The following is a 27,776-nucleotide window of genomic DNA, read 5'->3' as shown; positions in this document are numbered from 1 at the left end:
CTGGAAGGGTTACGGCCAGGAGGATAATTCTTGGGTCAATGCATCTGATGTTCATGCTTCTGATCTTGTTCGTGCCTTCCATAGGGCTCATCCTGGTCGCCCTGGTGGATCTGGTGAGGGTTCGGTGCCCCCTCCTTGAGGGGGGGGTACTGTTGTGAATTTGGATTCTGGGCTCCCCCGGTGGCCGCTTGTGGAATTGGACTTGTCATCCTCTTTCCTGTTTCACCTGATTCCATCAGTAGTGGGTGTCGCTATTTAAGCTCATTTCTCTGGTGGTTTCTTGCCGGTCAACAATGTTATCTGATGCCTCTCAGTGCTTGTTCCTGCTTCTAGACAACTACTGATAAGTTGGACTTTTGTCCATGTTTTGTTTTGCCTATTTGTTCCAGTTCGCAGCTGAAGTTTTGTTACTGTGTCTGGAAAGCTCTCGTCGATCAGGGATTGCTACTCTGGCGTTATGAGTTAATGCCAGAGTTTAAGGTAATCTCTGGATGGTGTTTTGTTAGTATTTTTCTGCTGGCCATGAAAGTATACTATCTGTCTTCTGCTATCTAGTAAGCGGACCTCAAATTTGCTAAGACTATTTTCCTGCTGCGTTTGTTGTTTCATCTGAACTCACCGTCATTATATGTGGGGGGCTACTGTCTTCTTTGGAATATTTCTCTAGAGGTGAGCCAGGTCTTATATTTCCCTCTGCTAGCTATTTAGGTCTTAGGCCAGAGCTGGGCATCTAGCGATTAATAGGAAATGCTACCTGGCTATTTCTAGTTGCGCGGCAGGCTTAGTTCATGGTCAGTATAGTTCCATCTTCCGAGAGCTTGTCCTTCTATAGGCTTGCTATGATCTCTGCCTGCAGAGATCATGACAGATACTATAGGCCGAAAGCCAGAAGGTTGAAGCACAGCTTTATTCAGTTGAGGGCAACACCAGGGAGGGGCAGACACCGTTAGTAGGCCGTAACCAAAGTTGAAGGCCAAATGCAGTTTAATATCTGATACTATAGGCCGAAAGCCAGAAGGTTGAAGCACAGCTGTATTCAGTTGAGGGCAAGACCAGGGAGGGGCAGACACCGTTAGTAGGCCCTAACCACCATTTTGTTTTTTAAAAAACACTTAATGAGAGCCAGAAGGTTGAAGCTCAGCTTTATTCAGTTGAGGGCAACACCAGGGAGGGGCAGACACCGTTAGTAGGCCGTAACCAAAGTTGAAGGCCAAATGCAGTTTAATATCTGATACTATAGGCCGAAAGCCACAAGGTTGAAGCACAGCTTTATTCAGTTGAGGGCAACACCAGGGAGGGGCAGACACCGTTAGTAGGCCGTAACCAAAGTTGAAGGCCAAATGCAGTTTAATATCTGATACTATAGGCCGAAAGCCACAAGGTTGAAGCACAGCTTTATTCAGTTGCAGCTTCTTTGCAATAATATAAAGAAGACGCGACAGGACAACACTCGGTGGATGCCATATCTGTGTTTTCAATGGAAAAAAACCTTTCAGTTAACTACTTGCAGGAGAAAGTTTTTGTAGCTGGTGGCCAATTTTGGTACTGTACCAGTTTTTGGTTGTATGTGTTTTTGTTTTTAATGTTAAAATGTATGCATTTGATATCTCTCCAGTATTTTCTTTATTATAAGCAAAATACTTATTTTTATATTTTCTGATGTTTTATACCGGAGTGTTCCTCGGGACACGCTTATAAACTTGATAATTGGTTCCAGGGGTACACGGGCAGCAGTGATCTGGTCAGTGGAGGCCTAGTGGAAGGAGGGACCGCAGACAGGCTTCGGAGGCCTAACACAATAAAATGGGCTGGCTGTAGGCACTTTAAAATAGGTTCCAGGGGTACACGGGCAGCAGTGGTCTGGTCAGTGGAGGCCTAGTGGAAGGAAGGACCGCAGACAGGCTTCGAAGGCCTAACATGATAAAATGGGCTGGCTGTAGGCACTTTATAATTGGTTCCAGGGGTACACGGGCAGCAGTGGTCTGGTCAGTGGAGGCCTAGTGGAAGGAGGGACCGCAGACAGGCTTCGAAGGCCTAACACAATAAAATGGGCTGGCTGTAGGCACTTTATAATTGGTTCCAGGGGTACACGGGCAGCAGTGGTCTGGTCAGTGGAGGCCTAGTGGAAGAAAGGACCGCAGACAGGCTTCGAAGGCCTAACATAATAAAATGGGCTGGCTGTAGGCACTTTATAATTGGTTCCAGGGGTACACGGGCAGCAGTGGTCTGATCAGTGGAGGCCTAGTGGAAGTAGGGACCGCAGACAGGCTTCGAAGGCCTAACATAATAAAACGGGCTGGCTGTAGGCACTGTAAAATAGGTTCCAGGGGTACACGGGCAGCAGTGGTCTGGTCAGTGGAGGCCTAGTGGAAGGAGGGACCGCAGACAGGCTTCGAAGGCCTAACATAATAAAATGGGCTGGCTGTAGGCACTGTAAAATAGGTTCCAGAGGAACACGGGCAGCAGTGGTCTGGTCAGTGGAGGCCTAGTGGAAGGAAGGACCGCAGACAGGCTTCGAAGGCCTAACATAATAAAATGGGCTGGCTGTAGGCACTTTATAATTGGTTCCAGGGGTACACGGGCAGCAGTGGTCTGGTCAGTGGAGGCCTAGTGGAAGGAAGGACCGCAGACAGGCTTCGAAGGCCTAACATAATAAAATGGGCTGGCTGTAGGCACTTTATAATTGGTTCCAGGGGTACACGGGCAGCAGTGGTCTGGTCAGTGGAGGCCTAGTGGAAGGAGGGACCGCAGACAGGCTTCGAAGGCCTAGCATAATAAAATGGGCTGGCTGTAGGCACTTTATAATTGGTTCCAGGGGTACACGGGCAGCAGTGGTCTGGTCAGTGGAGGCCTAGTGGAAGGAGGGACCGCAGACAGGCTTCGAAGGCCTAACATAATAAAATGGGCTGGCTGTAGGCACTTTATAATTGGTTCCAGGGGTACACGGGCAGCAGTGGTCTGGTCAGTGGAGGCCTAGTGGAAGGAGGGACTGCAGACAGGCTTCGAAGGCCTAACATAATAAAATGGGCTGGCTGTAGGCACTGTAAAATAGGTTCCAGGGGTACACGGGCAGCAGTGGTCTGGTCAGCGGAGGCCGATTGTAATGAGTGTCTGCCAGTTAGTAGTCAAAAAACAACAAATAAATGTGAATGTCTCGCATTAAAACAAAGACACTAAAGGGTGCAATCATTAGGTTCAGGGGTGGGATCCTCTGCGTTGTTTCAGACCTACTAATTTAGCGCAAAGTATTTACTGTGGTAAATAGAGGACACTGCCCCTGACTATGTTATGTACCATCATACATGTCAACACAATGGTATTGTCAGTGGCAGGTATGGAAGGATGTCAGCGCATAGACTAAACATTGGTGGAAGTGTGAGAGATAACTGTGGAAGTGGTAGAGCAATGTTTGACCTGGGGGTGGGTGAACTCTCTTGTGGCCGGCCGTACAGGCCCAGGGCCCCTCATGTTACAACAGTGTGTCTGACGTTGGGTGCGCACCACCACCGCCAGAGACACTTTATTGTACTATGAAGGACCCAGTACCAATGCCGTCGACCAAAAGCGAGCACACCCACCTCTTCAGGCAAACAGCTGTCTCACGGGTGCTTGCGCCAAGTCGCGATACCACGGCCCCGTGTGGTGAGTTTGGCCATTTAGGGAGGTGTAAACATGTCATATGCCGGACAATCAGCTGCAGAAAATTAGACATTAGAAAAGTAATTCACAGTAGTCCACAGGCAAGAGCTTTTCATAGGAAAGCTAGGTGTCGGCCGGGCAAGGTGGGGCAAAAGATTTTGAAATCCAGTTGTGGTTCATTTTAATGAATGTTAGATCGTCAACATTTTGGGTAGCCAGACGAGTCCTTTTTTCGGTTAATATTGAACCTGCAGCACTGAATACTCTTTCTGATAGGACACTTGCTGCCGGGCAAGCAAGCTCCTGCAATGCATATTCTGCCAATTCTGGCCAGGTGTCTAATTTTGAGGCCCAGTAATCAAATGGGAATGACGGTTGAGGGAGAACATCGATAAGGGATGAAAAATAGTTAGTAACCATACTGGACAAATGTTGTCTCCTGTCACTTTCAATTGATGCAGCAGTACCTGTCCTGTCTGCGGTCATAGCAAAATCACTCCACAACCTGGTCAGAAAACCCCTTTGTCCAACGCCACTTCTGATGTGTGCACCCCTAACACTACTAATCTGCTGCCCCCTGGAGCTCGTGTGATAACGATCACGTGCGCTGTGTGCTGGGAATGCCTGAAGCAAACGGTCAACAAGAGTTGATTGTTTGGTTGCTAATATTAGTTCCAAGTTCTCATGTGGCATAATATTTTGCAATTTGCCTTTATAGCGTGGATCAAGGAGGCAGGCCAACCAGTAATCGTCATCGTTCATCATTTTCGTTATGCGTGTGTCCCTTTTTAGGATACGTAAGGCATAATCCGCCATGTGGGCCAAAGTTCCAGTTGTCAAATCTCCGGTTGTGATTGTTTGAGGGGCAGTTTCAGGCAAATCTACGTCACTTGTGTCCCTCAAAAAACCAGAACCCGGCCTTTCCACGCAACCAATTTCCAGTGCCCCCGGGAAAGCTTCCGCATTAAAAATATACTCATCCCCATCATCCTCCTCGTCCTCCACCTCCTCTTCGCCCGCTACCTCGTCCTGTACACTGCCCTGACCAGACAATGGCTGACTGTCATCAAGGCTTTCCTCTTCCTCTGGTGCAGACGCCTGCTCCTTTATGTGCGTCAAACTTTGCATCAGCAGACGCATTAGGGGGATGCTCATGCTTATTACGGCGTTGTCTGCACTAACCAGCCATGTGCATTCCTCAAAACACTGAAGGACTTGACACATGTCTTGTATCTTGGACCACTGCACACCAGACAACTCCATGTCTGCCATCCTACTGCCTGCCCGTGTATGTGTATCCTCCCACAAAAACATAACAGCCCGCCTCTGTTGGCACAGTCTCTGAAGCATGTGCAGTGTTGAGTTCCACCTTGTTGCAACGTCTATGATTAGGCGATGCTGGGGAAGGTTCAAAGACCGCTGATAGGTCTGCATACGGCTGGAGTGTACAGGCAAACGTCGGATATGTGAGCAAAGTCCACGCACTTTGAGGAGCAGGTCGGAGAACCCAGGATAAGTTTTCAATAAGCACTGCACCACCAGGTTTAAGGTGTGAGCCAGGCAAGGAATGTGTTTCAGTTGGGAAAGGGAGATGGCAGCCATGAAATTCCTTCCGTTATCACTCACTACCTTGCCTGCCTCAAGATCTACTGTGCCCAGCCACGACTGCGTTTCTTGTTGCAAGAACTCGGACAGAACTTCCGCGGTGTGTCTGTTGTCGCCCAAACACTTCATAGCCAATACAGCCTGCTGACGCTTGGCAGTAGCTGGCCCATAATGGGACAACTGGTGTGCAACAGTGTCATCTGCCGATGGAGTGGTTGGCCGACTGTGGTCTGTGGAAGAGCTGTAGCTTCTGCAGGAGGACGAGGAGGAGGAGGAGGAGGTGGTGCGAACGCCTACAGCCAACTGTTTCCTAGACCGTGGGCTAGGCACAACTGTCCCGAAATTGATGTTCCCTGAGGACCCTGCATCCACCACATTCACCCAGTGTGCCGTGATGGACACATAACGTCCCTGGCCATGCCTACTGGTCCATGCATCTGTAGTCAGGTGCACCTTTGTACTCACAGATTGCCTGAGTGCATGGACGATGCGCTGTTTAACATGCTGGTGCAGGGCCGGGATGGCTTTTCTGGAAAAAAAGTGTCAACTGGGTAGCTCGTATCGTGGTTCAGCGTACTCCATCAGGGCTTTGAAAGCTTCGCTTTCAACTAACCGGTAGGGCATCATCTCTAATGATATTAGTCTAGCTATGTGGGCGTTAAAACCCTGTGTACGCGGATGCGAGGATAAGTACTTCCTTTTTCTAACCAGAGTCTCATGTAGTGTGAGCTGAACTGGAGAGATGGAGATCGTGGAACTTGCGGGTGTGCCGGTGGACATGGCAGACTGTGAGACGGTTGGAGATGGTATTGTTTCCGCCGGTGACCTAGATGCAATATTTCCTCCTACAAAACTGGTGATTCCCTGACCCTGAGTGCTTTTGGCTGGCAAAGAAACCTGCACAGATACTGCCGGTGGTGCGGAAAATGGTGGCCTTACAGTGACGGAAGGGATGTTGCGTTGCTGACTAGCTTCATTGGCCGAGGGTGCTACAACATTAAGGGACGTTTGGTAGTTAGTCCAGGCTTGAAAATGCATGGTGGTTAAGTGTCTATGCATGCAACTAGTATTGAGTTTCTTGTTGCAAGAACTCGGACAGAACTTCCGCGGTGTGTCTGTTGTCGCCCAAACACTTCATAGCCAATACAGCCTGCTGACGCTTGGCAGTAGCTGGCCCATAATGGGACAACTGGTGTGCAACAGTGTCATCTGCCGATGGAGTGGTTGGCCGACTGTGGTCTGTGGAAGAGCTGTAGCTTCTGCAGGAGGACGAGGAGGAGGAGGAGGAGGTGGTGCGAACGCCTACAGCCAACTGTTTCCTAGACCGTGGGCTAGGCACAACTGTCCCGAAATTGATGTTCCCTGAGGACCCTGCATCCACCACATTCACCCAGTGTGCCGTGATGGACACATAACGTCCCTGGCCATGCCTACTGGTCCATGCATCTGTAGTCAGGTGCACCTTTGTACTCACAGATTGCCTGAGTGCATGGACGATGCGCTGTTTAACATGCTGGTGCAGGGCCGGGATGGCTTTTCTGGAAAAAAAGTGTCAACTGGGTAGCTCGTATCGTGGTTCAGCGTACTCCATCAGGGCTTTGAAAGCTTCGCTTTCAACTAACCGGTAGGGCATCATCTCTAATGATATTAGTCTAGCTATGTGGGCGTTAAAACCCTGTGTACGCGGATGCGAGGATAAGTACTTCCTTTTTCTAACCAGAGTCTCATGTAGTGTGAGCTGAACTGGAGAGATGGAGATCGTGGAACTTGCGGGTGTGCCGGTGGACATGGCAGACTGTGAGACGGTTGGAGATGGTATTGTTTCCGCCGGTGACCTAGATGCAATATTTCCTCCTACAAAACTGGTGATTCCCTGACCCTGAGTGCTTTTGGCTGGCAAAGAAACCTGCACAGATACTGCCGGTGGTGCGGAAAATGGTGGCCTTACAGTGACGGAAGGGATGTTGCGTTGCTGACTAGCTTCATTGGCCGAGGGTGCTACAACATTAAGGGACGTTTGGTAGTTAGTCCAGGCTTGAAAATGCATGGTGGTTAAGTGTCTATGCATGCAACTAGTATTGAGACATTTCAGATTCTGACCTCTGCTTAAGCTAGTTGAACATTTTTGACAGATGACTTTGCGCTGATCAATTGGATGTTGTTTAAAAAAATGCCAGACTGCACTCTTCCTAGCATCGGATCCCTTTTCAGGGATTGCAGACTGAGCTTTAACCGGATGGCCACGCTGTCCTCCAACAGGTTTTGGCTTTGACACGCGTTTTGGGCCAGATACGGGCCCGGCAGATGGAACCTGTTGCGATGTTGATGCCTGCTGTGGCCCCTCCTCCACCTCCGCTTCTGAACTACTGCCGCCTGCACCCTGTTCCCCCAATGGCTGCCAATCGGGGTCAATAACTGGGTCATCTATTAACTCCTCTTCGAGCTCGTGTGCAACTTCGTCTGTGTCACTGTGTCGGTCGGTGGTATAGCGTTCGTGGCGGGGCAACATAGTCTCATCAGGGTCTGATTGTGGATCAGTACCCTGAGAGGGCAATGTGGTGGTCTGAGTCAAAGGAGCAGCATAGTACTCTGGCTGTGGCTGTGCATCAGTGCACTCCATGTCAGAATCAACTTGTAATGGGCATGGCCTGTTAAGTGTTTCACTTTGTAAGCCAGGGACGGTATGTGTAAAGAGCTCCATGGAGTAACCCGTTGTGTCGCCTGCTGCATCCTTCTCTCTTGTTGTAGTTTTTGCTGAAGAGGACAAGGAAGCGACTTGTCCCTGACCGTGGACATCCACAAGCGACGCGCTGCTTTTACATTTAACAGTTTCAGAAGAGGAGGCAAAAGAGCTAGAGGCTGAGTCTGCAATGTAAGCCAAAACTTGCTGTTGCTGCTCCGCCTTTAAAAGCGGTTTTCCTACTCCCAGAAAAGAGAGCGTTCGAGGCCTTGTGTAGCCAGACGATGAAACTGGCTCCACAGCTCCAGACTTACGTGGAATATTTTTATCCCCACGACCACCTGATGCTCCACTACCACTACCATCATTACCAGCTGACAATGAACGCCCACGGCCACGACCTCTTGCACCAGACTTCCTCATTGTTTTAAAAACTTAACCAAAGTAACTTTATTTGTTGCTGTCAAACAACTTACACGGTAAGCTATAACTTCAGTATGATCTCAATATCCCTTAACAGGTTGGTGAGACCACAAGGAAAATCAGGCACAATGTTACACACTCTGTTTTCTGTGGCACAAAATCACAGAGATGCCACACACGCAGGACTGTCACTCAAGCACAAATGTCAATATTAATCTCCCACCTATTTTTTTTTTTTTTTTTTTCCTCAGGGAGACTTTAGAAACCAAATAAGATAAATTGTTTTTTTCAGGGACAATTTAGAAACCAAATAATAATAATAAAAAAAAAAGCTTTCTATGGCCCAGTGCCCACTGAGTGAGAGATGGCACACACAGGAGTCAGGATAAGGAGTGACACACAAGCCCTGAGGACAGTATTAATCTCCCACTGATGGATGTAGTGTTTTTTTTTTTCAGGTAGATTTTAGAACCCAAATCAAGCAAAAAAATAAATAGGCTTTCTATGGCCCACTGAGTGAGAGATGGCGCTCACAGGAGTCAGGATCAGGAGTGGCACACAAGCCCTGAGGACAATATTAATCTCCCACTGATTGATGTAGTGTTTTTTTTTTCAGGTAGATTTTAGAACCCAAATCAAGCAAAAAAATAAATAGGCTTTCTATGGCCCACTGAGTGAGAGATGGCGCGCACAGGAGTCAGGAGTGGCACACAAGCCCTGAGGACAGTATTAATCTCCCACTGATGGATGTAGTGATTTTTTTTTCAGTTAGATTTTAGAACCCAAATCAAGCAAAAAAATAAATAGGCTTTCTATGGCCCACTGAGTGAGGAATGGCGCGCACAGGAGTCAGGATCAGGAGTGGCACACAAGCCCTGAGGACAATATTAATCTCCCACTGATTGATGTAGTGTTTTTTTTTCAGGTAGATTTTAGAACCCAAATCAAGCAAAAAAATAAATAGGCTTTCTATGGCCCACTGAGTGAGAGATGGCGCGCACAGGAGTCAGGAGTGGCACACAAGCCCTGAGGACAGCATTAATCTCCCACTGATGGATGTAGTGTTTTTTTTTTCAGGTAGATTTTAGAACCCAAATCAAGCAAAAAAATAAATAGGCTTTCTATGGCCCACTGAGTGAGAGATGGCGCGCACAGGAGTCAGGATCAGGAGTGGCACACAAGCCCTGAGGACAGTATTAATCTCCCACTGATGGATGTAGTGATTTTTTTTTCCAGGTAGATTTTAGAACCCAAATCAAGCAAAAAAATAAATAGGCTTTCTATGGCCCACTGAGTGAGAGATGGCGCGCACAGGAGTCAGGATCAGGAGTGGCACACAAGCCTTGAGGACAGTATTAATCTCCCACTGATGGATGTAGTGATTTTTTTTTCAGATAGATTTTAGAACCCAAATCAAGCAAAAAAATAAATAGGCTTTCTATGGCCCACTGAGTGAGAGATGGCGCGCACAGGAGTCAGGATCAGGAGTGGCACACAAGCCCTGAGGACAGTATTAATCTCCCACTGATGGATGTAGTGATTTTTTTTTCAGTTAGATTTTAGAACCCAAATCAAGCAAAAAAATAAATAGGCTTTCTATGGCCCACTGAGTGAGAGATGGCGCGCACAGGAGTCAGGATCAGGAGTGGCACACAAGCCCTGAGGACAGTATTAATCTCCCACTGATGGATGTAGTGATTTTTTTTTCAGTTAGATTTTAGAACCCAAATCAAGCAAAAAAATAAATAGGCTTTCTGTGGCCCACTGAGTGAGAGATGGCGCGCACAGGAGTCAGGATCAGGAGTGGCACACAAGCCCTGAGGACAGTATTAATCTCCCACTGATGGATGTAGTGTTTTTTTTTTCAGGTAGATTTTAGAACCCAAATCAAGCAAAAAAATAAATAGGCTTTCTATGGCCCACTGAGTGAGAGATGGCGCGCACAGGAGTCAGGATCAGGAGTGGCACACAAGCCCTGAGGACAGTATTAATCTCCCACTGATGGATGTAGTGTTTTTTTTTTTCAGGTAGATTTTAGAACCCAAATCAAGCAAAAAAATAAATAGGCTTTCTATGGCCCACAGAGTGAGAGATGGCGCTCACAGGAGTCAGGATCAGGAGTGGCACACAAGCCCTGAGGACAATATTAATCTCCCACTGATGGATGTAGTGTTTTTTTTTCAGGTAGATTTTAGAACCCAAATCAAGCAAAAAAATAAATAGGCTTTCTATGGCCCACTGAGTGAGAGATGGCGCGCACAGGAGTCAGGATCAGGAGTGGCACACAAGAGCCCTGAGGACAATATTAATCTCCCACTGATTGATGTAGTGTTTTTTTTTCAGGTAGATTTTAGAACCCAAATCAAGCAAAAAAATAAATAGGCTTTCTATGGCCCACTGAGTGAGAGATGGCGCGCACAGGAGTCAGGAGTGGCACACAAGCCCTGAGGACAGTATTAATCTCCCACTGATGGATGTAGTGTTTTTTTTTTCAGGTAGATTTTAGAACCCAAATCAAGCAAAAAAATAAATAGGCTTTCTATAGCCCACTGAGTGAGAGATGGCGCGCACAGGAGTCAGGATCAGGAGTGGCACACAAGCCCTGAGGACAGTATTAATCTCCCACTGATGGATCTAGTGATTTTTTTTTTCAGTTAGATTTTAGAACCCAAATCAAGCAAAAAAATAAATAGGCTTTCTATGGCCCACTGAGTGAGAGATGGCGCGCACAGGAGTCAGGATTAGGAGTGGCACACAAGCCCTGAGGACAGTATTAATCTCCCACTGATGGATGTAGTGTTTTTTTTTTCAGGTAGATTTTAGAACCCAAATCAAGCAAAAAAATAAATAGGCTTTCTATGGCCCACTGAGTGAGAGATGGCGCGCACAGGAGTCAGGATCAGGAGTGGCACACAAGCCCTGAGGACAGTATTAATCTCCCACTGATGGATGTAGTGATTTTTTTTTTCAGTTAGATTTTAGAACCCAAATCAAGCAAAAAAATAAATAGGCTTTCTATGGCCCACTGAGTGAGAGATGGCGCGCACAGGAGTCAGGATCAGGAGTGGCACACAAGCCCTGAGGACAGTATTAATCTCCCACTGATGGATGTAGTGTTTTTTTTTTTCAGGTAGATTTTAGAACCCAAATCAAGCAAAAAAATAAATAGGCTTTCTATGGCCCACTGAGTGAGAGATGGCGCGCACAGGAGTCAGGAGTGGCACACAAGCCCTGAGGACAGCATTAATCTCCCACTGATGGATGTAGTGTTTTTTTTTTCAGGTAGATTTTAGAACCCAAATCAAGCAAAAAAATAAATAGGCTTTCTATGGCCCACTGAGTGAGAGATGGCGCGCACAGGAGTCAGGATCAGGAGTGGCACACAAGCCCTGAGGACAATATTAATCTCCCACTGATTGATGTAGTGTTTTTTTTTCAGGTAGATTTTAGAACCCAAATCAAGCAAAAAAATAAATAGGCTTTCTATGGCCAACTGAGTGAGAGATGGCGCGCACAGGAGTCAGGAGTGACACACAAGCCCTGAGGACAGTATTAATCTCCCACTGATGGATGTAGTGTTTTTTTTTTCAGGTAGATTTTAGAACCCAAATCAAGCAAAAAAATAAATAGGCTTTCTATAGCCCACTGAGTGAGAGATGGCGCGCACAGGAGTCAGGATCAGGAGTGGCACACAAGCCCCTGAGGACAGTATTAATCTCCCACTGATGGATGTAGTGATTTTTTTTTTCAGTTAGATTTTAGAACCCAAATCAAGCAAAAAAATAAATAGGCTTTCTATGGCCCACTGAGTGAGAGATGGCGCGCACAGGAGTCAGGATTAGGAGTGGCACACAAGCCCTGAGGACAGTATTAATCTCCCACTGATGGATGTAGTGTTTTATTTTCAGGTAGATTTTAGAACCCAAATCAAGCAAAAAAATAAATAGGCTTTCTATGGCCCACTGAGTGAGAGATGGCGCGCACAGGAGTCAGGAGTGGCACACAAGCCCTGAGGACAGTATTAATCTCCCACTGATGGATGTAGTGTTTTTTTTTTTCAGGTAGATTTTAGAACCCAAATCAAGCAAAAAAATAAATAGGCTTTCTATGGCCCACTGAGTGAGAGATGGCGCGCACAGGAGTCAGGATCAGGAGTGGCACACAAGCCCTGAGGACAGTATTAATCTCCCACTGATGGATGTAGTGTTTTTTTTTTCAGGTAGATTTTAGAACCCAAATCAAGCAAAAAAATAAATAGGCTTTCTATGGCCCACAGAGTGAGAGATGGCGCTCACAGGAGTCAGGATCAGGAGTGGCACACAAGCCCTGAGGACAATATTAATCTCCCATTGATGGATGTAGTGTTTTTTTTTCAGGTAGATTTTAGAACCCAAATCAAGCAAAAAAATAAATAGGCTTTCTATGGCCCACTGAGTGAGAGATGGCGCTCACAGGAGTCAGGATCAGGAGTGGCACACAAGCCCTGAGGACAATATTAATCTCCCACTGATTGATGTAGTGTTTTATTTTCAGGTAGATTTTAGAACCCAAATCAAGCAAAAAAATAAATAGGCTTTCTATGGCCCACTGAGTGAGAGATGGCGCGCACAGGAGTCAGGATCAGGAGTGGCACACAAGCCCTGAGGACGGTATTAATCTCACACTGATGGATGTAGTGATTTTTTTTTCAGTTAGATTTTAGAACCCAAATCAAGCAAAAAAATAAATAGGCTTTCTGTGGCCCACTGAGTGAGAGATGGCGCGCACAGGAGTCAGGATCAGGAGTGGCACACAAGCCCTGAGGACAGTATTAATCTCCCACTGATGGATGTAGTGTTTTTTTTTTCAGGTAGATTTTAGAACCCAAATCAAGCAAAAAAATAAATAGGCTTTCTATGGCCCACTGAGTGAGAGATGGCGCGCACAGGAGTCAGGATCAGGAGTGGCACACAAGCCCTGAGGACAGTATTAATCTCCCACTGATGGATGTAGTGTTTTTTTTTTCAGGTAGATTTTAGAACCCAAATAAAGCAAAAAAATAAATAGGCTTTCTATGGCCCACAGAGTGAGAGATGGCGCTCACAGGAGTCAGGATCAGGAGTGGCACACAAGCCCTGAGGACAATATTAATCTCCCACTGATGGATGTAGTGGTTTTTTTTCAGGTAGATTTTAGAACCCAAATCAAGCAAAAAAATAAATAGGCTTTCTATGGCCCACTGAGTGAGAGATGGCGTGCACAGGAGTCAGGAGTGGCACACAAGTCCTGAGGACAGTATTAATCTCCCACTGATGGATGTAGTGTTTTTTTTTATCAGGTAGATTTTAGAACCCAAATCAAGCAAAAAAATAAATAGGCTTTCTATAGCCCACTGAGTGAGAGATGGCGCGCACAGGAGTCAGGATCAGGAGTGGCACACAAGCCCTGAGGACAGTATTAATCTCCCACTGATGGATGTAGTGATTTTTTTTTTCAGTTAGATTTTAGAACCCAAATCAAGCAAAAAAATAAATAGGCTTTCTATGGCCCACTGAGTGAGAGATGGCGCGCACAGGAGTCAGGATTAGGAGTGGCACACAAGCCCTGAGGACAGTATTAATCTCCCACTGATGGATTTAGTGTTTTTTTTTTCAGGTAGATTTTAGAACCCAAATCAAGCAAAAAAATAAATAGGCTTTCTATGGCCCACTGAGTGAGAGATGGCGCGCACAGGAGTCAGGATCAGGAGTGGCACACAAGCCCTGAGGACAGTATTAATCTCCCACTGATGGATGTAGTGATTTTTTTTTTCAGTTAGATTTTAGAACCCAAATCAAGCAAAAAAATAAATAGGCTTTCTATGGCCCACTGAGTGAGAGATGGCGCGCACAGGAGTCAGGATCAGGAGTGGCACACAAGCCCTGAGGACAGTATTAATCTCCCACTGATGGATGTAGTGTTTTTTTTTTCAGGTAGATTTTAGAACCCAAATCAAGCAAAAAAATAAATAGGCTTTCTATGGCCCACTGAGTGAGAGATGGCGCGCACAGGAGTCAGGATCAGGAGTGGCACACAAGCCCTGAGGATGGTATTAATCTCCCACTGATGGATGTAGTGATTTTTTTTTCAGTTAGATTTTAGAACCCAAATCAAGCAAAAAAATAAATAGGCTTTCTATGGCCCACTGAGTGAGAGATGGCGCGCACAGGAGTCAGGATCAGGAGTGGCACACAAGCCCTGAGGACAGTATTAATCTCCCACTGATGGATGTAGTGTTTTTTTTTTTCAGGTAGATTTTAGAACCCAAATCAAGCAAAAAAATAAATAGGCTTTCTATGGCCCACTGAGTGAGAGATGGCGCGCACAGGAGTCACGAGTGGCACACAAGCCCTGAGGACAGTATTAATCTCCCACTGATGGATGTAATGTTTTTTTTTTCAGGTAGATTTTAGAACCCAAATCAAGCAAAAAAATAAATAGGCTTTCTATGGCCCACTGAGTGAGAGATGGCGCGCACAGGAGTCAGGATCAGGAGTGGCACACAAGCCCTGAGGACAGTATTAATCTCCCACTGATGGATGTAGTGTTTTTTTTTCAGGTAGATTTTAGAACCCAAATCAAGCAAAAAAATAAATAGGCTTTCTATGGCCCACTGAGTGAGAGATGGCGCGCACAGGAGTCAGGATCAGGAGTGGCACACAAGCCCTGAGGACAATATTAATCTCCCACTGATTGATGTAGTGTTTTATTTTCAGGTAGATTTTAGAACCCAAATCAAGCAAAAAAATAAATAGGCTTTCTATGGCCCACTGAGTGAGAGATGGCGCGCACAGGAGTCAGGAGTGGCACACAAGCCCTGAGGACAGTATTAATCTCCCACTGATGGATGTAGTGTTTTTTTTTTCAGGTAGATTTTAGAACCCAAATCAAGCAAAAAAATAAATAGGCTTTCTATGGCCCACTGAGTGAGAGATGGCGCGCACAGGAGTCAGGATCAGGAGTGGCACACAAGCACTGAGGACAGTATTAATCTCCCACTGATGGATGTAGTGTTTTTTTTTTCAGGTAGATTTTAGAACCCAAATCAAGCAAAAAAATAAATAGGCTTTCTATGGCCCACAGAGTGAGAGATGGCGCTCACAGGAGTCAGGATCAGGAGTGGCACACAAGCCCTGAGGACAATATTAATCTCCCACTGATGGATGTAGTGTTTTTTTTTCAGGTAGATTTTAGAACCCAAATCAAGCAAAAAAATAAATAGGCTTTCTATGGCCCACTGAGTGAGAGATGGCGCGCACAGGAGTCAGGATCAGGAGTGGCACACAAGCCCTGAGGACAATATTAATCTCCCACTGATTGATGTAGTGTTTTTTTTTCAGGTAGATTTTAGAACCCAAATCAAGCAAAAAAATAAATAGGTTTTCTATGGCCCACTGAGTGAGAGATGGCGCGCACAGGAGTCAGGAGTGGCACACAAGCCCTGAGGACAGTATTAATCTCCCACTGATGGATGTAGTGTTTTTTTTTCAGGTAGATTTTAGAACCCAAATCAAGCAAAAAAATAAATAGGCTTTCTATGGCCCACTGAGTGAGAGATGGCGCGCACAGGAATCAGGATCAGGAGTGGCACACAAGCCCTGAGGACAGTATTAATCTCCCACTGATGGATGTAGTGATTTTTTTTTCACGTAGATTTTAGAACCCAAATCAAGCAAAAAAATAAATAGGCTTTCTATGGCCCACTGAGTGAGAGATGGCGCGCACAGGAGTCAGGATCAGGAGTGGCACACAAGCCCTGAGGACAGTATTAATCTCCCACTGATGGATGTAGTGATTTTTTTTTCAGTTAGATTTTAGAACCCAAATCAAGCAAAAAAATAAATAGGCTTTCTATGGTCCACTGAGTGAGAGATGGCGCGCACAGGAGTCAGGATCAGGAGTGGCACACAAGCCCTGAGGACAATATTAATCTCCCACTGATTGATGTAGTGTTTTTTTTCAGGTAGATTTTAGAACCCAAATCAAGCAAAAAAATAAATAGGCTTTCTATGGCCCACAGAGTGAGAGATGGCACTCACAGGAGTCAGGATCAGGAGTGGCACACAAGCCCTGAGGACAATATTAATATCCCACTGATTGATGTAGTGTTTTTTTTTTCAGGTAGATTTTAGAACCCAAATCAAGCAAAAAAATAAATAGGCTTTCTATGGCCCACTGAGTGAGAGATGGCGCGCACAGGAGTCAGGATCAGGAGTGGCACACAAGCCCTGAGGACAGCATTAATCTCCCACTCATGGATGTAGTGTTTTTTTTTCAGGTTGATTTTAGAACCCAAATCAAGCAAAAAAATAAATAGGCTTTCTATGGCCCACTGAGTGAGAGATGGCGCGCACAGGAGTCAGGAGTGGCACACAAGCCCTGAGGACAGTATTAATCTCCCACTGATGGATGTAGTGTTTTTTTTTTCAGGTAGATTTTAGAACCCAAATCAAGCAAAAAAATAAATAGGCTTTCTATGGCCCACTGAGTGAGAGATGGCACGCACAGGAGTCAGGATCAGGAGTGGCACACAAGCCCTGAGGACAGTATTAATCTCCCACTGATGGATGTAGTGATTTTTTTTTCAGGTAGATTTTAGAACCCAAATCAAGCAAAAAAATAAATAGGCTTTCTATGGCCCACTGAGTGAGAGATGGCGCTCACAGGAGTCAGGATCAGGAGTGGCACACAAGCCCTGAGGACAGTATTAATCTCCCACTGATGGATGTAGTGGTTTTTTTTTTCAGGTAGATTTTAGAACCCAAATCAAGCAAAAAAATAAATAGGCTTTCTATGGCCCACTGAGTGAGAGATGGCGCTCACAGGAGTCAGGATCAGGAGTGGCACACAAGCCCTGAGGACAGTATTAATCTCCCACTGATGGATGTAGTGTTTTTTTTTTCAGGTAGATTTTAGAACCCAAATCAAGCAAAAAAATAAATAGGCTTTCTATGGCCCACTGAGTGAGAGATGGCGCACACAGGGATGGCACACACACGGATGGCACTGTAGCAGAAATGCAAATCTTAATCTCCCACAAAAAAAAAAAAAAAAAACAGGGACTGTCCTACAATTACTATCTCCCTGCAGTAATCTCAGCCAGGTATGGCAGGCAGCAATAGGAGTGGACTGATGCACAAATTAAATAAAAAGTGTGGACAAACAAAAAAGATAGCTGTGCAGAAAGGAAGGAACAAGAGGATATGTGCTTTGAAAAAAGCAGTTGGTTTCCACAGTGGCGTACACACAGCAATACAGCTATCAGGGAGCCTTCTAGGGCAGCCCAATGAGCTACAGCGCTGAGAGAAAAAAAAAAAAAATGTAGCTTCCAGTGTCCCTGCACACCGAAGGTGGTGTTGGACAGTGGAAATCGCTACAGCACAAGCGGTTTGGTGGTTAGTGGACCCTGCCTAACGCTATCCCTGCTTCTGACGAAGCGGCAGCAACCTCTCCCTAAGCTCAGATCAGCAGCAGTGAGATGGCGGTCGGCGGGAACGCCCCTTTATAGCCCCTGTGACGCCGCAGACAGCAAGCCAATCACTGCAATGCCCTTCTCTAAGATGGTGGGGACCAGGACCTATGTCATCACGCTGCCCACACTCTGCGTTCACCTTCATTGGCTGAGAAATGGCGCTTTTAGCGTCATTGAAACGCGACTTTGGCGCGAAAGTCGCGTACCGCACGGCCGACAAGCACAGGGGTCGGATCGGGTTTCATGAGACGCCGACTTAGCCAAAAGTCGGCGACTTTTGAAAATGAACGACCCGTTTCGCTCAACCCTAAATTACATCACTATAATACAAAGTTAGCATGAGTTTACAAGCATTTCATCTGCTGATCCAAAACATTTCGTCTTGAGTTATACCATTTCATGTAATATATGATAAAGAACTGAAATCTTACCTGCAAGCTGGAAGACTTTCATGATTTAGGTATTCATTCAGAATCTTTGCCATTGCAGTCAGGCTATTACTCATTCTGTACATGTCTCTGCCTTGGATGCCTAGAATATCATTAAATATGCTTGTAATGTTCCTAATTTCCATCAGGAGTATGTGATGAAATGAATGTTCCATGTTATTCAATTGATTTACCAAATATGTCAAACATGTTTTTGCCATCATCTGCAAATGAAAAACAATTTAAGCCACAAACACAAAATAACTTTCATCCTATTAGTAAATCTATAGCAATACTATAATATTTTATTTCCTTTAACTTTTTTTTGAAGTTACATGGAATTAAAAAGACTGTCCAGGGCTTAGGTCATCAATAAGAAGTTTGTCCGGGTCCAACATCAAGCACACCGCATGATCAGCTGCTATCAGCTCCGGCAGAAGCTGGAACTAAGACATATGCAGGCAGAAAACAGCGGCTCTATCCTGTACATTCTTAGTGGCAGCCGCCTTTCTCTTAAATGGGAGATCAACCAGAGTATTTGGCACTGAACAAAAAGCAATGTAGAGGGTTACTAGGTTCCTCCATGTTTCTGCCGCTACTGGAACAGTTTCTAGCTGAAAGGTGTAGTGCTGGATGTTGGACCACTACCAAATTCATATTAATGACCTTTTCATTCTGCTGGTTTCTTATAGCCAGAGTGCAATGCATTGTGGGAGCTAGGTTATGTTATGTTATTTGTAGATCATCAGAATGAAGGTAATGCATTACAATTCAAGGGAGCATTGAATGGACTACTACATATCCAAATTTTTAAGATCACATTAATTAATCCTTCCATTTTAACATATCTTACAGTGAGTTACTACAATAATACTACAGCACTATAATAATTAAATACTATGCACAAAAATACAGTCTAATATTGACAAATGTGTTATATCGCAGCCTAAGACTACATCCACACATCAAATTAATTATTTACATCTGTGAGAATTGACACTTTTTGCTTCCATGATTCAAGCACCCCTCCAGCTTTTTTTTGTATTTCAGGGCTGGAGAGGTGCCACTAATGTAAATTCCCTGCCTATAGTATTATACTCAGCAACAGCTGGCTTCAGCTATTCTCGCAACTTCTGACTGACCAGGAATCAGAGGTAATGGTTACAAGCTCTCAATGTAAGTCTAAGAGAGCCCAGCAAACACTAGGGCAATTTGGCAGGAGTGGACCTGCTCTGAATTTCACATATCAAACACATGGATTTTTTTAACACAAGTATTGTTTTGTGAAGCGCTATGGGTCTGTGTGCTGTCGGAGGAAAAGACAGACAGTACACAAATGTGTGACGCAAACGTTTGAATGTTGTCGAAAACAAATGACTGCTAAGTTACTTTGTCAGTGAAAATTCATAAACTTGGTGACTGCTTGAGAAAAAAAACGGAAGCACAGGATTAACCTCCAGTTCAAATATTTAAAAATACTATGGAAAGAACAGCTGTAAGCTATATAGGCAATAAGACAGAAGGAACAAATATTGCAGTAGAATTTTATTATGTGCTCAGTTAAGTTTAGACATCTTCCTTAGAGGTGAATAAATGGAGAATACTTCATTAAACAGAAAACTATCACATCATCTAATAATAATTTATCACATACAGAAAAAAATAGAAAAAGCCTACTAAGTGCTGCTTTTTTAATCATAAGGTTTTGAGCTTTTGTAAATTGTATTTGTGGAAAGATTATTATATAGAGTGTTATTTGGAAATAGGGTATTAGAGGTAACTAACAAGAAAATACAAGTTATTTTTCATGGCTCGGAAACTACATGTGACTACACTGTGACGTTAAGACCATGTGCACTTACACCTACATTAGTCGACAAAGCTAATGCCTAGAATAGTGTCAATTTGGATGGTGGGACACCAGACTGTGAACATTAGGGTTGAGCGACTTTCATTTTTTTAAGATCGAGTAGGGTTTTGGGAAACCCGATTTTGTCCAGAGTCGAGTCGAGTGCAGTCGGCCGATTATCGCTAAAAGTCGGGGATCGACCGAAACACGAAACCCAATGCAAGTCAATGGGGAAGCATAGTCGGCAGTGAGTGGAGGCCAGGAAAACACCTACAGTGCCCATTTTAATGCCAAAAACATCCATTCTTGTTTCTGAAGCTTGCCAATCTTAATTAACTGTATAATAATAGTTGGGCATAGGGAATTGGGGGAAAGTTGTGGGGGGAGTAGGGCTGGCTCAAGTTTTTCGTGGGCCCAGGAAATGCGGACTACGTCACGGCGGTGTTGCAGGGAAAGGTAAGTATTTAAAAGTTGCAAGTGCTGTGATCCTGAGCAAGCAGGGGGGGGCCCACTCGTTCGCATTGCCACTGGCACAGGGCCCCTCAAAGTACGGCGGTGTGTTTGCATGGCGGGGGCGCCTCCCACCAGCAGCGACACTTTTGCGTACTCTGAGGGGCCCTGTGCCAGTGACGTCGCCAACGAGTATGCCCCCCCACCTGATGAAGGAACCTGCACTTTCATCTGCACCTTCCTCTTTGTCCCTGTGTAAGGTGGTATAACATGCGGGAAGGGGAACCTTACTTTCAGCAGGGACAGATTCTGGCTGTGTAGAGTACAAGGGGAATGTAGTGGTCTAGGTCAATGTACCAGCAGACTCATTTAGCAGTGGCTGGGCAATGGGCAGGATGAGGAGGAAACAGATATAGGGCCAAAGAATAAAGTAGGCTACATGCAGTTCAAAATTGGTAACAGGACTAAACAGGCGGCATTGCTTTGTTCAGTGGAGTAGCAAACCCAAGAGCAGCAGACACTGTTTCAAGGGCCTAACCACACTAGTAGGCCAAATGCAGTTTAATATCTGATAGTATAGGGCGAAAGCCAGAATGTGGAAGCTCAGCTTTGTTCAGTTGAGGACAACACCAGGGAGGGGCAGACACCTTTAGTAGGCCGGAAAAGCCTATTGCATTTTTTAAAATGGTAATTTGGAGCAGAAGGTTGAAGCTCAGCTTTATTTAGTTGAGGGCAACACCAGGGAGGGGCAGAAGCCGTTAGTAGGCCCTAACCACCATTTTTTTTTTTTTTAAAACCACTTAATGAGAGCCGGAAGGTTGAAGCTCAGCTTTATTTAGTTGAGGACAACACCAGGGAGGGGCAGAAGCCGTTAGTAGGCCCTAACCACCATTTTTTTTTTAAAACCACTTAATGAGAGCCGGAAGGTTGAAGCTCAGCTTTATTTAGTTGAGGACAACACCAGGGAGGGGCAGAAGCCGTTAGTAGGCCCTAACCACCATTTTTTTTTTAAAACCACATAATGAGAGCCGGAAGGTTGAAGCTCAGCTTTATTTAGTTGAGGACAACACCAGGGAGGGGCAGAAGCCGTTAGTAGGCCCTAACCACCATTTTTTTTTTAAAACCACTTAATGAGAGCCGGAAGGTTGAAGCTCAGCTTTATTTAGTTGAGGACAACACCAGGGAGGGGCAGAAGCCGTTAGTAGGCCCTAACCACCATTTTTTTTTTTTTTAAAACCACATAATGAGAGCCGGAAGGTTGAAGCTCAGCTTTATTTAGTTGAGGACAACACCAGGGAGGGGCAGAAGCCGTTAGTAGGCCCTAACCACCATTTTTTTTTTAAAACCACTTAATGAGAGCCGGAAGGTTGAAGCTCAGCTTTATTTAGTTGAGGACAACACCAGGGAGGGGCAGAAGCCGTTAGTAGGCCCTAACCACCATTTTTTTTTTAAAACCACTTAATGAGAGCCGGAAGGTTGAAGCTCAGCTTTATTTAGTTGAGGACAACACCAGGGAGGGGCAGAAGCCGTTAGTAGGCCCTAACCACCATTTTTTTTTTTTAAACCACATAATGAGAGCCGGAAGGTTGAAGCTCAGCTTTATTTAGTTGAGGACAACACCAGGGAGGGGCAGAAGCCGTTAGTAGGCCCTAACCACCAATTTTTTTTTTTTTAAAACCACTTAATGAGAGCCGGAAGGTTGAAGCTCAGCTTTATTTAGTTGAGGACAACACCAGGGAGGGGCAGAAGCCGTTAGTAGGCCCTAACCACCATTTTTTTTTAAAAACCACTTAATGAGAGCCGGAAGGTTGAAGCTCAGCTTTATTTAGTTGAGGACAACACCAGGGAGGGGCAGAAGCCGTTAGTAGGCCCTAACCACCATTTTTTTTTTTTAAACCACATAATGAGAGCCGGAAGGTTGAAGCTCAGCTTTATTTAGTTGAGGACAACACCAGGGAGGGGCAGAAGCCGTTAGTAGGCCCTAACCACCAATTTTTTTTTTTTTAAAACCACTTAATGAGAGCCGGAAGGTTGAAGCTCAGCTTTATTTAGTTGAGGACAACACCAGGGAGGGGCAGAAGCCGTTAGTAGGCCCTAACCACCATTTTTTTTTAAAAACCACTTAATGAGAGCCGGAAGGTTGAAGCTCAGCTTTATTTAGTTGAGGACAACACCAGGGAGGGGCAGAAGCCGTTAGTAGGCCCTAACCACCATTTTTTTTTTTAAAACCACATAATGAGAGCCGGAAGGTTGAAGCTCAGCTTTATTTAGTTGAGGACAACACCAGGGAGGGGCAGAAGCCGTTAGTAGGCCCTAACCACCATTTTTTTTTTTTTTAAAACCACTTAATGAGAGCCGGAAGGTTGAAGCTCAGCTTTATTTAGTTGAGGACAACACCAGGGAGGGGCAGAAGCCGTTAGTAGGCCCTAACCACCATTTTTTTTTAAAAACCACTTAATGAGAGCCGGAAGGTTGAAGCTCAGCTTTATTTAGTTGAGGACAACACCAGGGAGGGGCAGAAGCCGTTAGTAGGCCCTAACCACCATTTTTTTTTTTAAAACCACATAATGAGAGCCGGAAGGTTGAAGCTCAGCTTTATTTAGTTGAGGACAACACCAGGGAGGGGCAGAAGCCGTTAGTAGGCCCTAACCACCATTTTTTTTTTTTTTAAAACCACTTAATGAGAGCCGGAAGGTTGAAGCTCAGCTTTATTTAGTTGAGGACAACACCAGGGAGGGGCAGAAGCCGTTAGTAGGCCCTAACCACCATTTTTTTTTTAAAACCACTTAATGAGAGCCGGAAGGTTGAAGCTCAGCTTTATTTAGTTGAGGACAACACCAGGGAGGGGCAGAAGCCGTTAGTAGGCCCTAACCACCATTTTTTTTTTTTAAACCACATAATGAGAGCCGGAAGGTTGAAGCTCAGCTTTATTTAGTTGAGGACAACACCAGGGAGGGGCAGAAGCCGTTAGTAGGCCCTAACCACCATTTTTTTTTTTTTTAAAACCACTTAATGAGAGCCGGAAGGTTGAAGCTCAGCTTTATTTAGTTGAGGACAACACCAGGGAGGGGCAGAAGCCGTTAGTAGGCCCTAACCACCATTTTTTTTTTAAAACCACTTAATGAGAGCCGGAAGGTTGAAGCTCAGCTTTATTTAGTTGAGGACAACACCAGGGAGGGGCAGAAGCCGTTAGTAGGCCCTAACCACCATTTTTTTTTTTAAAACCACATAATGAGAGCCGGAAGGTTGAAGCTCAGCTTTATTTAGTTGAGGACAACACCAGGGAGGGGCAGAAGCCGTTAGTAGGCCCTAACCACCATTTTTTTTTTTTTTAAAACCACTTAATGAGAGCCGGAAGGTTGAAGCTCAGCTTTATTTAGTTGAGGACAACACCAGGGAGGGGCAGAAGCCGTTAGTAGGCCCTAACCACCATTTTTTTTTTAAAACCACTTAATGAGAGCCGGAAGGTTGAAGCTCAGCTTTATTTAGTTGAGGACAACACCAGGGAGGGGCAGAAGCCGTTAGTAGGCCCTAACCACCATTTTTTTTTTTTAAACCACATAATGAGAGCCGGAAGGTTGAAGCTCAGCTTTATTTAGTTGAGGACAACACCAGGGAGGGGCAGAAGCCGTTAGTAGGCCCTAACCACCATTTTTTTTTTTAAAACCACATAATGAGAGCCGGAAGGTTGAAGCTCAGCTTTATTTAGTTGAGGGCAACACCAGGGAGGGGCAGAAGCCGTTAGTAGGCCCTAACCAAAGTTGAAGGCCAAATGCAGTTTAATTTCTGATACTATAGGCCGAAAGCCAGAAGGTGGAAGTTCCGATTTAGACAGTGGAGGACAATTTGAATTAGGGACTGCAGACAGACTTAGTAGGCTGTCCCCTGTGGACCATGCATCCACCACATTAACCCATTGCGCCGTAATGGACACGTAATCTTCCGTGGCCATGCCTACAGGTCCATGCGTCTGTTGTCAGGTGCACCTTTGTACTCACAGATTGCCAGAGTGCATGGACAATGCGGTCTTCTACATGCTGGTGGAGGGTTGGGATGGCTTTTCTCGCAAAAGAAGTGTCGACTGGTTAGCTTGTAGCGTGGTACAGCGTAGTCCATCATGGCCTTATTAATAGTAAATAAAATATATAACTAGGCTCTATGAACTTTTAAATAGGTTCCAGGGGTACACGGGCAGCATTGGTGTGGTCAGTGGAGGAGTATTGCAAGTAGGGGCTGCAGACAGGCTATCAAAGGCCTAAAATAACAAACAGTAGGCAGTCATGGCAGTTTTACATCGGTTACATGGATACACAGGCAGGCACTCCAGGCAGCATTGTGCTCAGTGGAGGAGTATTGCAAGTAGGGGCCGCAGACAGGCTATCAAAGGCCTAAAATAACAAACAGTAGGCAGTCATGGCAGTTTTACATCGGTTACATGGATACACAGGCAGGCACTCCAGGCAGCATTGTGGTCAGTGGAGGAGTATTGCAAGTAGGGGCCGCAGACAGGCTATCAAAGGCCTAAAATAACAAACAGTAGGCAGTCATGGCAGTTTTACATCGGTTACATGGATACACAGGCAGCTAGGTGGTGAGTGGAGGAGTATTTAAAGTAAGGACCGCAGACAGGCTATCAAAGGCCTAACATAACAAACAATAGGCTCATGGCAGTTTTACAGCGGTTACATGGATACACGGGCAGGCAGCTTGGTGGTGAGTGGAGGAGTATTTAAAGTATGGACCGCAGACAGGCTTCGAAGGCCTAACACAATAAAATGGGCTGGCTGTAGGCACTTTAAAATTGGTTCCAGGGGTACACGGGCAGCAGTGGTCTGGTCAGTGGAGGACTAGTGGAAGGAGGGAGCGCAGAAAGGCTTCAAAGGCCTAAAATAACAAACAATAGGCTCATGGCAGTTTTACAGCGGTTACATGGATACACGGGCAGGCAGCTTGGTGGTCAGTGGAGGAGTAGGGACCGCAGACAGGCTATCAAAGGCCTAAAATAACAAACAATAGGCTCATGGCAGTTTTACAGCGGTTACATGGATACACGGGCAGGCAGCTTGGTGCTGAGTGGAGGAGTATTTAAAGTATGGACCGCAGACAGGCTTCGAAGGCCTAACACAATAAAATGGGCTGGCTGTAGGCACTTTAAAATTGGTTCCAGGGGTACACGGGCAGCAGTGGTCTGGTCAGTGGAGGCCTAGTGGAAGGAGGGACCGCAGACAGGCTTCGAAGGCCTAACACAATAAAATGGGCTGGCTGTAGGCACTTTAAAATTGGTTCCAGGGGTACACGGGCAGCAGTGGTCTGGTCAGTGGAGGACTAGTGGAAGGAGGGAGCGCAGAAAGGCTTCAAAGGCCTAAAATAACAAACAATAGGCTCATGGCAGTTTTACAGCGGTTACATGGATACACGGGCAGGCAGCTTGGTGGTCAGTGGAGGAGTAGGGACCGCAGACAGGCTATCAAAGGCCTAAAATAACAAACAATAGGCTCATGGCAGTTTTACAGCGGTTACATGGATACACGGGCAGGCAGCTTGGTGCTGAGTGGAGGAGTAGTGCAAGGAGTGTCTGTCCCAGTACTCCCAAAATATAAATAGATGTTAATGTCTCGCAAAACAACCAAAACAAAAAAAAAGATGGCATACTTAGGTACAGGGGTGGGCTCATCTGCTGTGTTTCTGACATAGTAATTTGGCAGTAACTATTTAATGGTGCCAATATAGGACACAGACACAGACTACTTTAAGTTGCATCATAGATGTCTACAAATTTGTATTGTCAGTGCCAGACATTGAATGATGTCAGCGAATAGACTAAAGATTGGTGGAGCTGTGCGACATAATTTTGCACGTAGTAGAGCCCAGTTTGAGCTGGGGTAGGGGGGAACTCTCTTGAGGCCGGCGGGACCGCCCCAGGGCCACTCATGTTACAACGGTGTGTCTGACGTTGGGTGCGCACCACCACCGCCAGAGACACTACATTGTACTATGAGGGACCCAGTAGCAATGCCGTCAACCAAAAGCGAGCACACCCACCTCTTCAGACAAACAGCAGTCTCACGGGTGCTTGCGCCAAGTCGCGATACCACGGCCCCGTGTGGGGAGTTTGGCCATTTAGGGAGGTGTAAACATGTCGTATGCTGTACAATCTGCAGCAGCAAATTAGACATTAGAAAAGTAATTCACAGGCAAGAGCTTTTCATAGGAAAGCTAGGTGTCGGCCGGGCAAGGTGGGGCAAAAGATTTTGAAATCCAGTTGTGGTTCATTTTAATGAATGTTAGATCGTCAACATTTTGGGTAGCCAGACGAGTCCTTTTTTCGGTTAATATTGACCCTGCAGCACTGAATACTCTTTCTGATAGGACACTTGCTGCCGGGCAAGCAAGCTCCTGCAATGCATATTCTGCCAATTCTGGCCAGGTGTCTAATTTGGAGGCCCAGTAATCAAATGGGAATGACGGTTGAGGGAGAACATCGATAAGGGATGAAAAATAGTTAGTAACCATACTGGACAAATGTTGTCTCCTGTCACTTTCAATTGATGCAGCAGTACCTGTCCTGTCTGCGGTCATAGCAAAATCACTCCACAACCTGGTCAGAAAACCCCTCTGTCCAACGCCACTTCTGATGTGTGCACCCCTAACACTCCTAGTCTGCTGCCCCCTGGAGCTCGTGTGAGAACGATCACGTGCGCTGTGTGCTGGGAATGCCTGAAGCAAACGGTCAACAAGAGTTGATTGTTTGGTTGCTAATATTAGTTCCAAGTTCTCATGTGGCATAATATTTTGCAATTTGCCTTTATAGCGTGGATCAAGGAGGCAGGCCAACCAGTAATCGTCATCGTTCATCATTTTCGTAATGCGTGTGTCCCTTTGTAGGATACGTAAGGCATAATCCGCCATGTGGGCCAAAGTTCCACTTGTCAAATCTCCGGTTGTGATTGGTTGAGGGGCAGTTGCAGGCAAATCTACGTCACTTGTGTCCCTCAAAAAACCAGAACCCGGCCGTGACACGCAACCAATTTCCTGTGCCCCCGTGAAAGTTTCCGCATTAAAAATATACTCATCCCCATCATCCTCCTCGTCCTCCACCTCCTCTTCGCCCGCTACCTCGTCCTGTACACTGCCCTGACCAGACAATGGCTGACTGTCATCAAGGCTTCCCTCTTCCTCTGGTGCAGACGCCTGCTCCTTTATGTGCGTCAA

At 45.7% G+C, this 27,776-nt stretch overlaps 1 protein-coding gene across 1 annotated transcript in view; it reads right to left on the bottom strand.

Moving 5' to 3' along the window:
* The window catches only part of VEPH1 (ventricular zone expressed PH domain containing 1), a 904,948-nt gene that overhangs the window by 612,416 nt on the left and 264,756 nt on the right, over positions 1-27,776 (bottom strand). Inside the window, exon 7 of the mRNA XM_077290690.1 lies at positions 18,269-18,489. Coding sequence (XP_077146805.1) covers positions 18,269-18,489 — 221 coding nt within the window. The remainder of the gene's footprint in view (positions 1-18,268; positions 18,490-27,776) is intronic.

This window comes from Ranitomeya variabilis, chromosome 2 (assembly GCF_051348905.1).
Source record: "Ranitomeya variabilis isolate aRanVar5 chromosome 2, aRanVar5.hap1, whole genome shotgun sequence".
Classification (NCBI taxonomy): domain Eukaryota; kingdom Metazoa; phylum Chordata; class Amphibia; order Anura; family Dendrobatidae; genus Ranitomeya; species Ranitomeya variabilis.
This window is presented reverse-complemented; position numbering and strand designations above follow the sequence as displayed.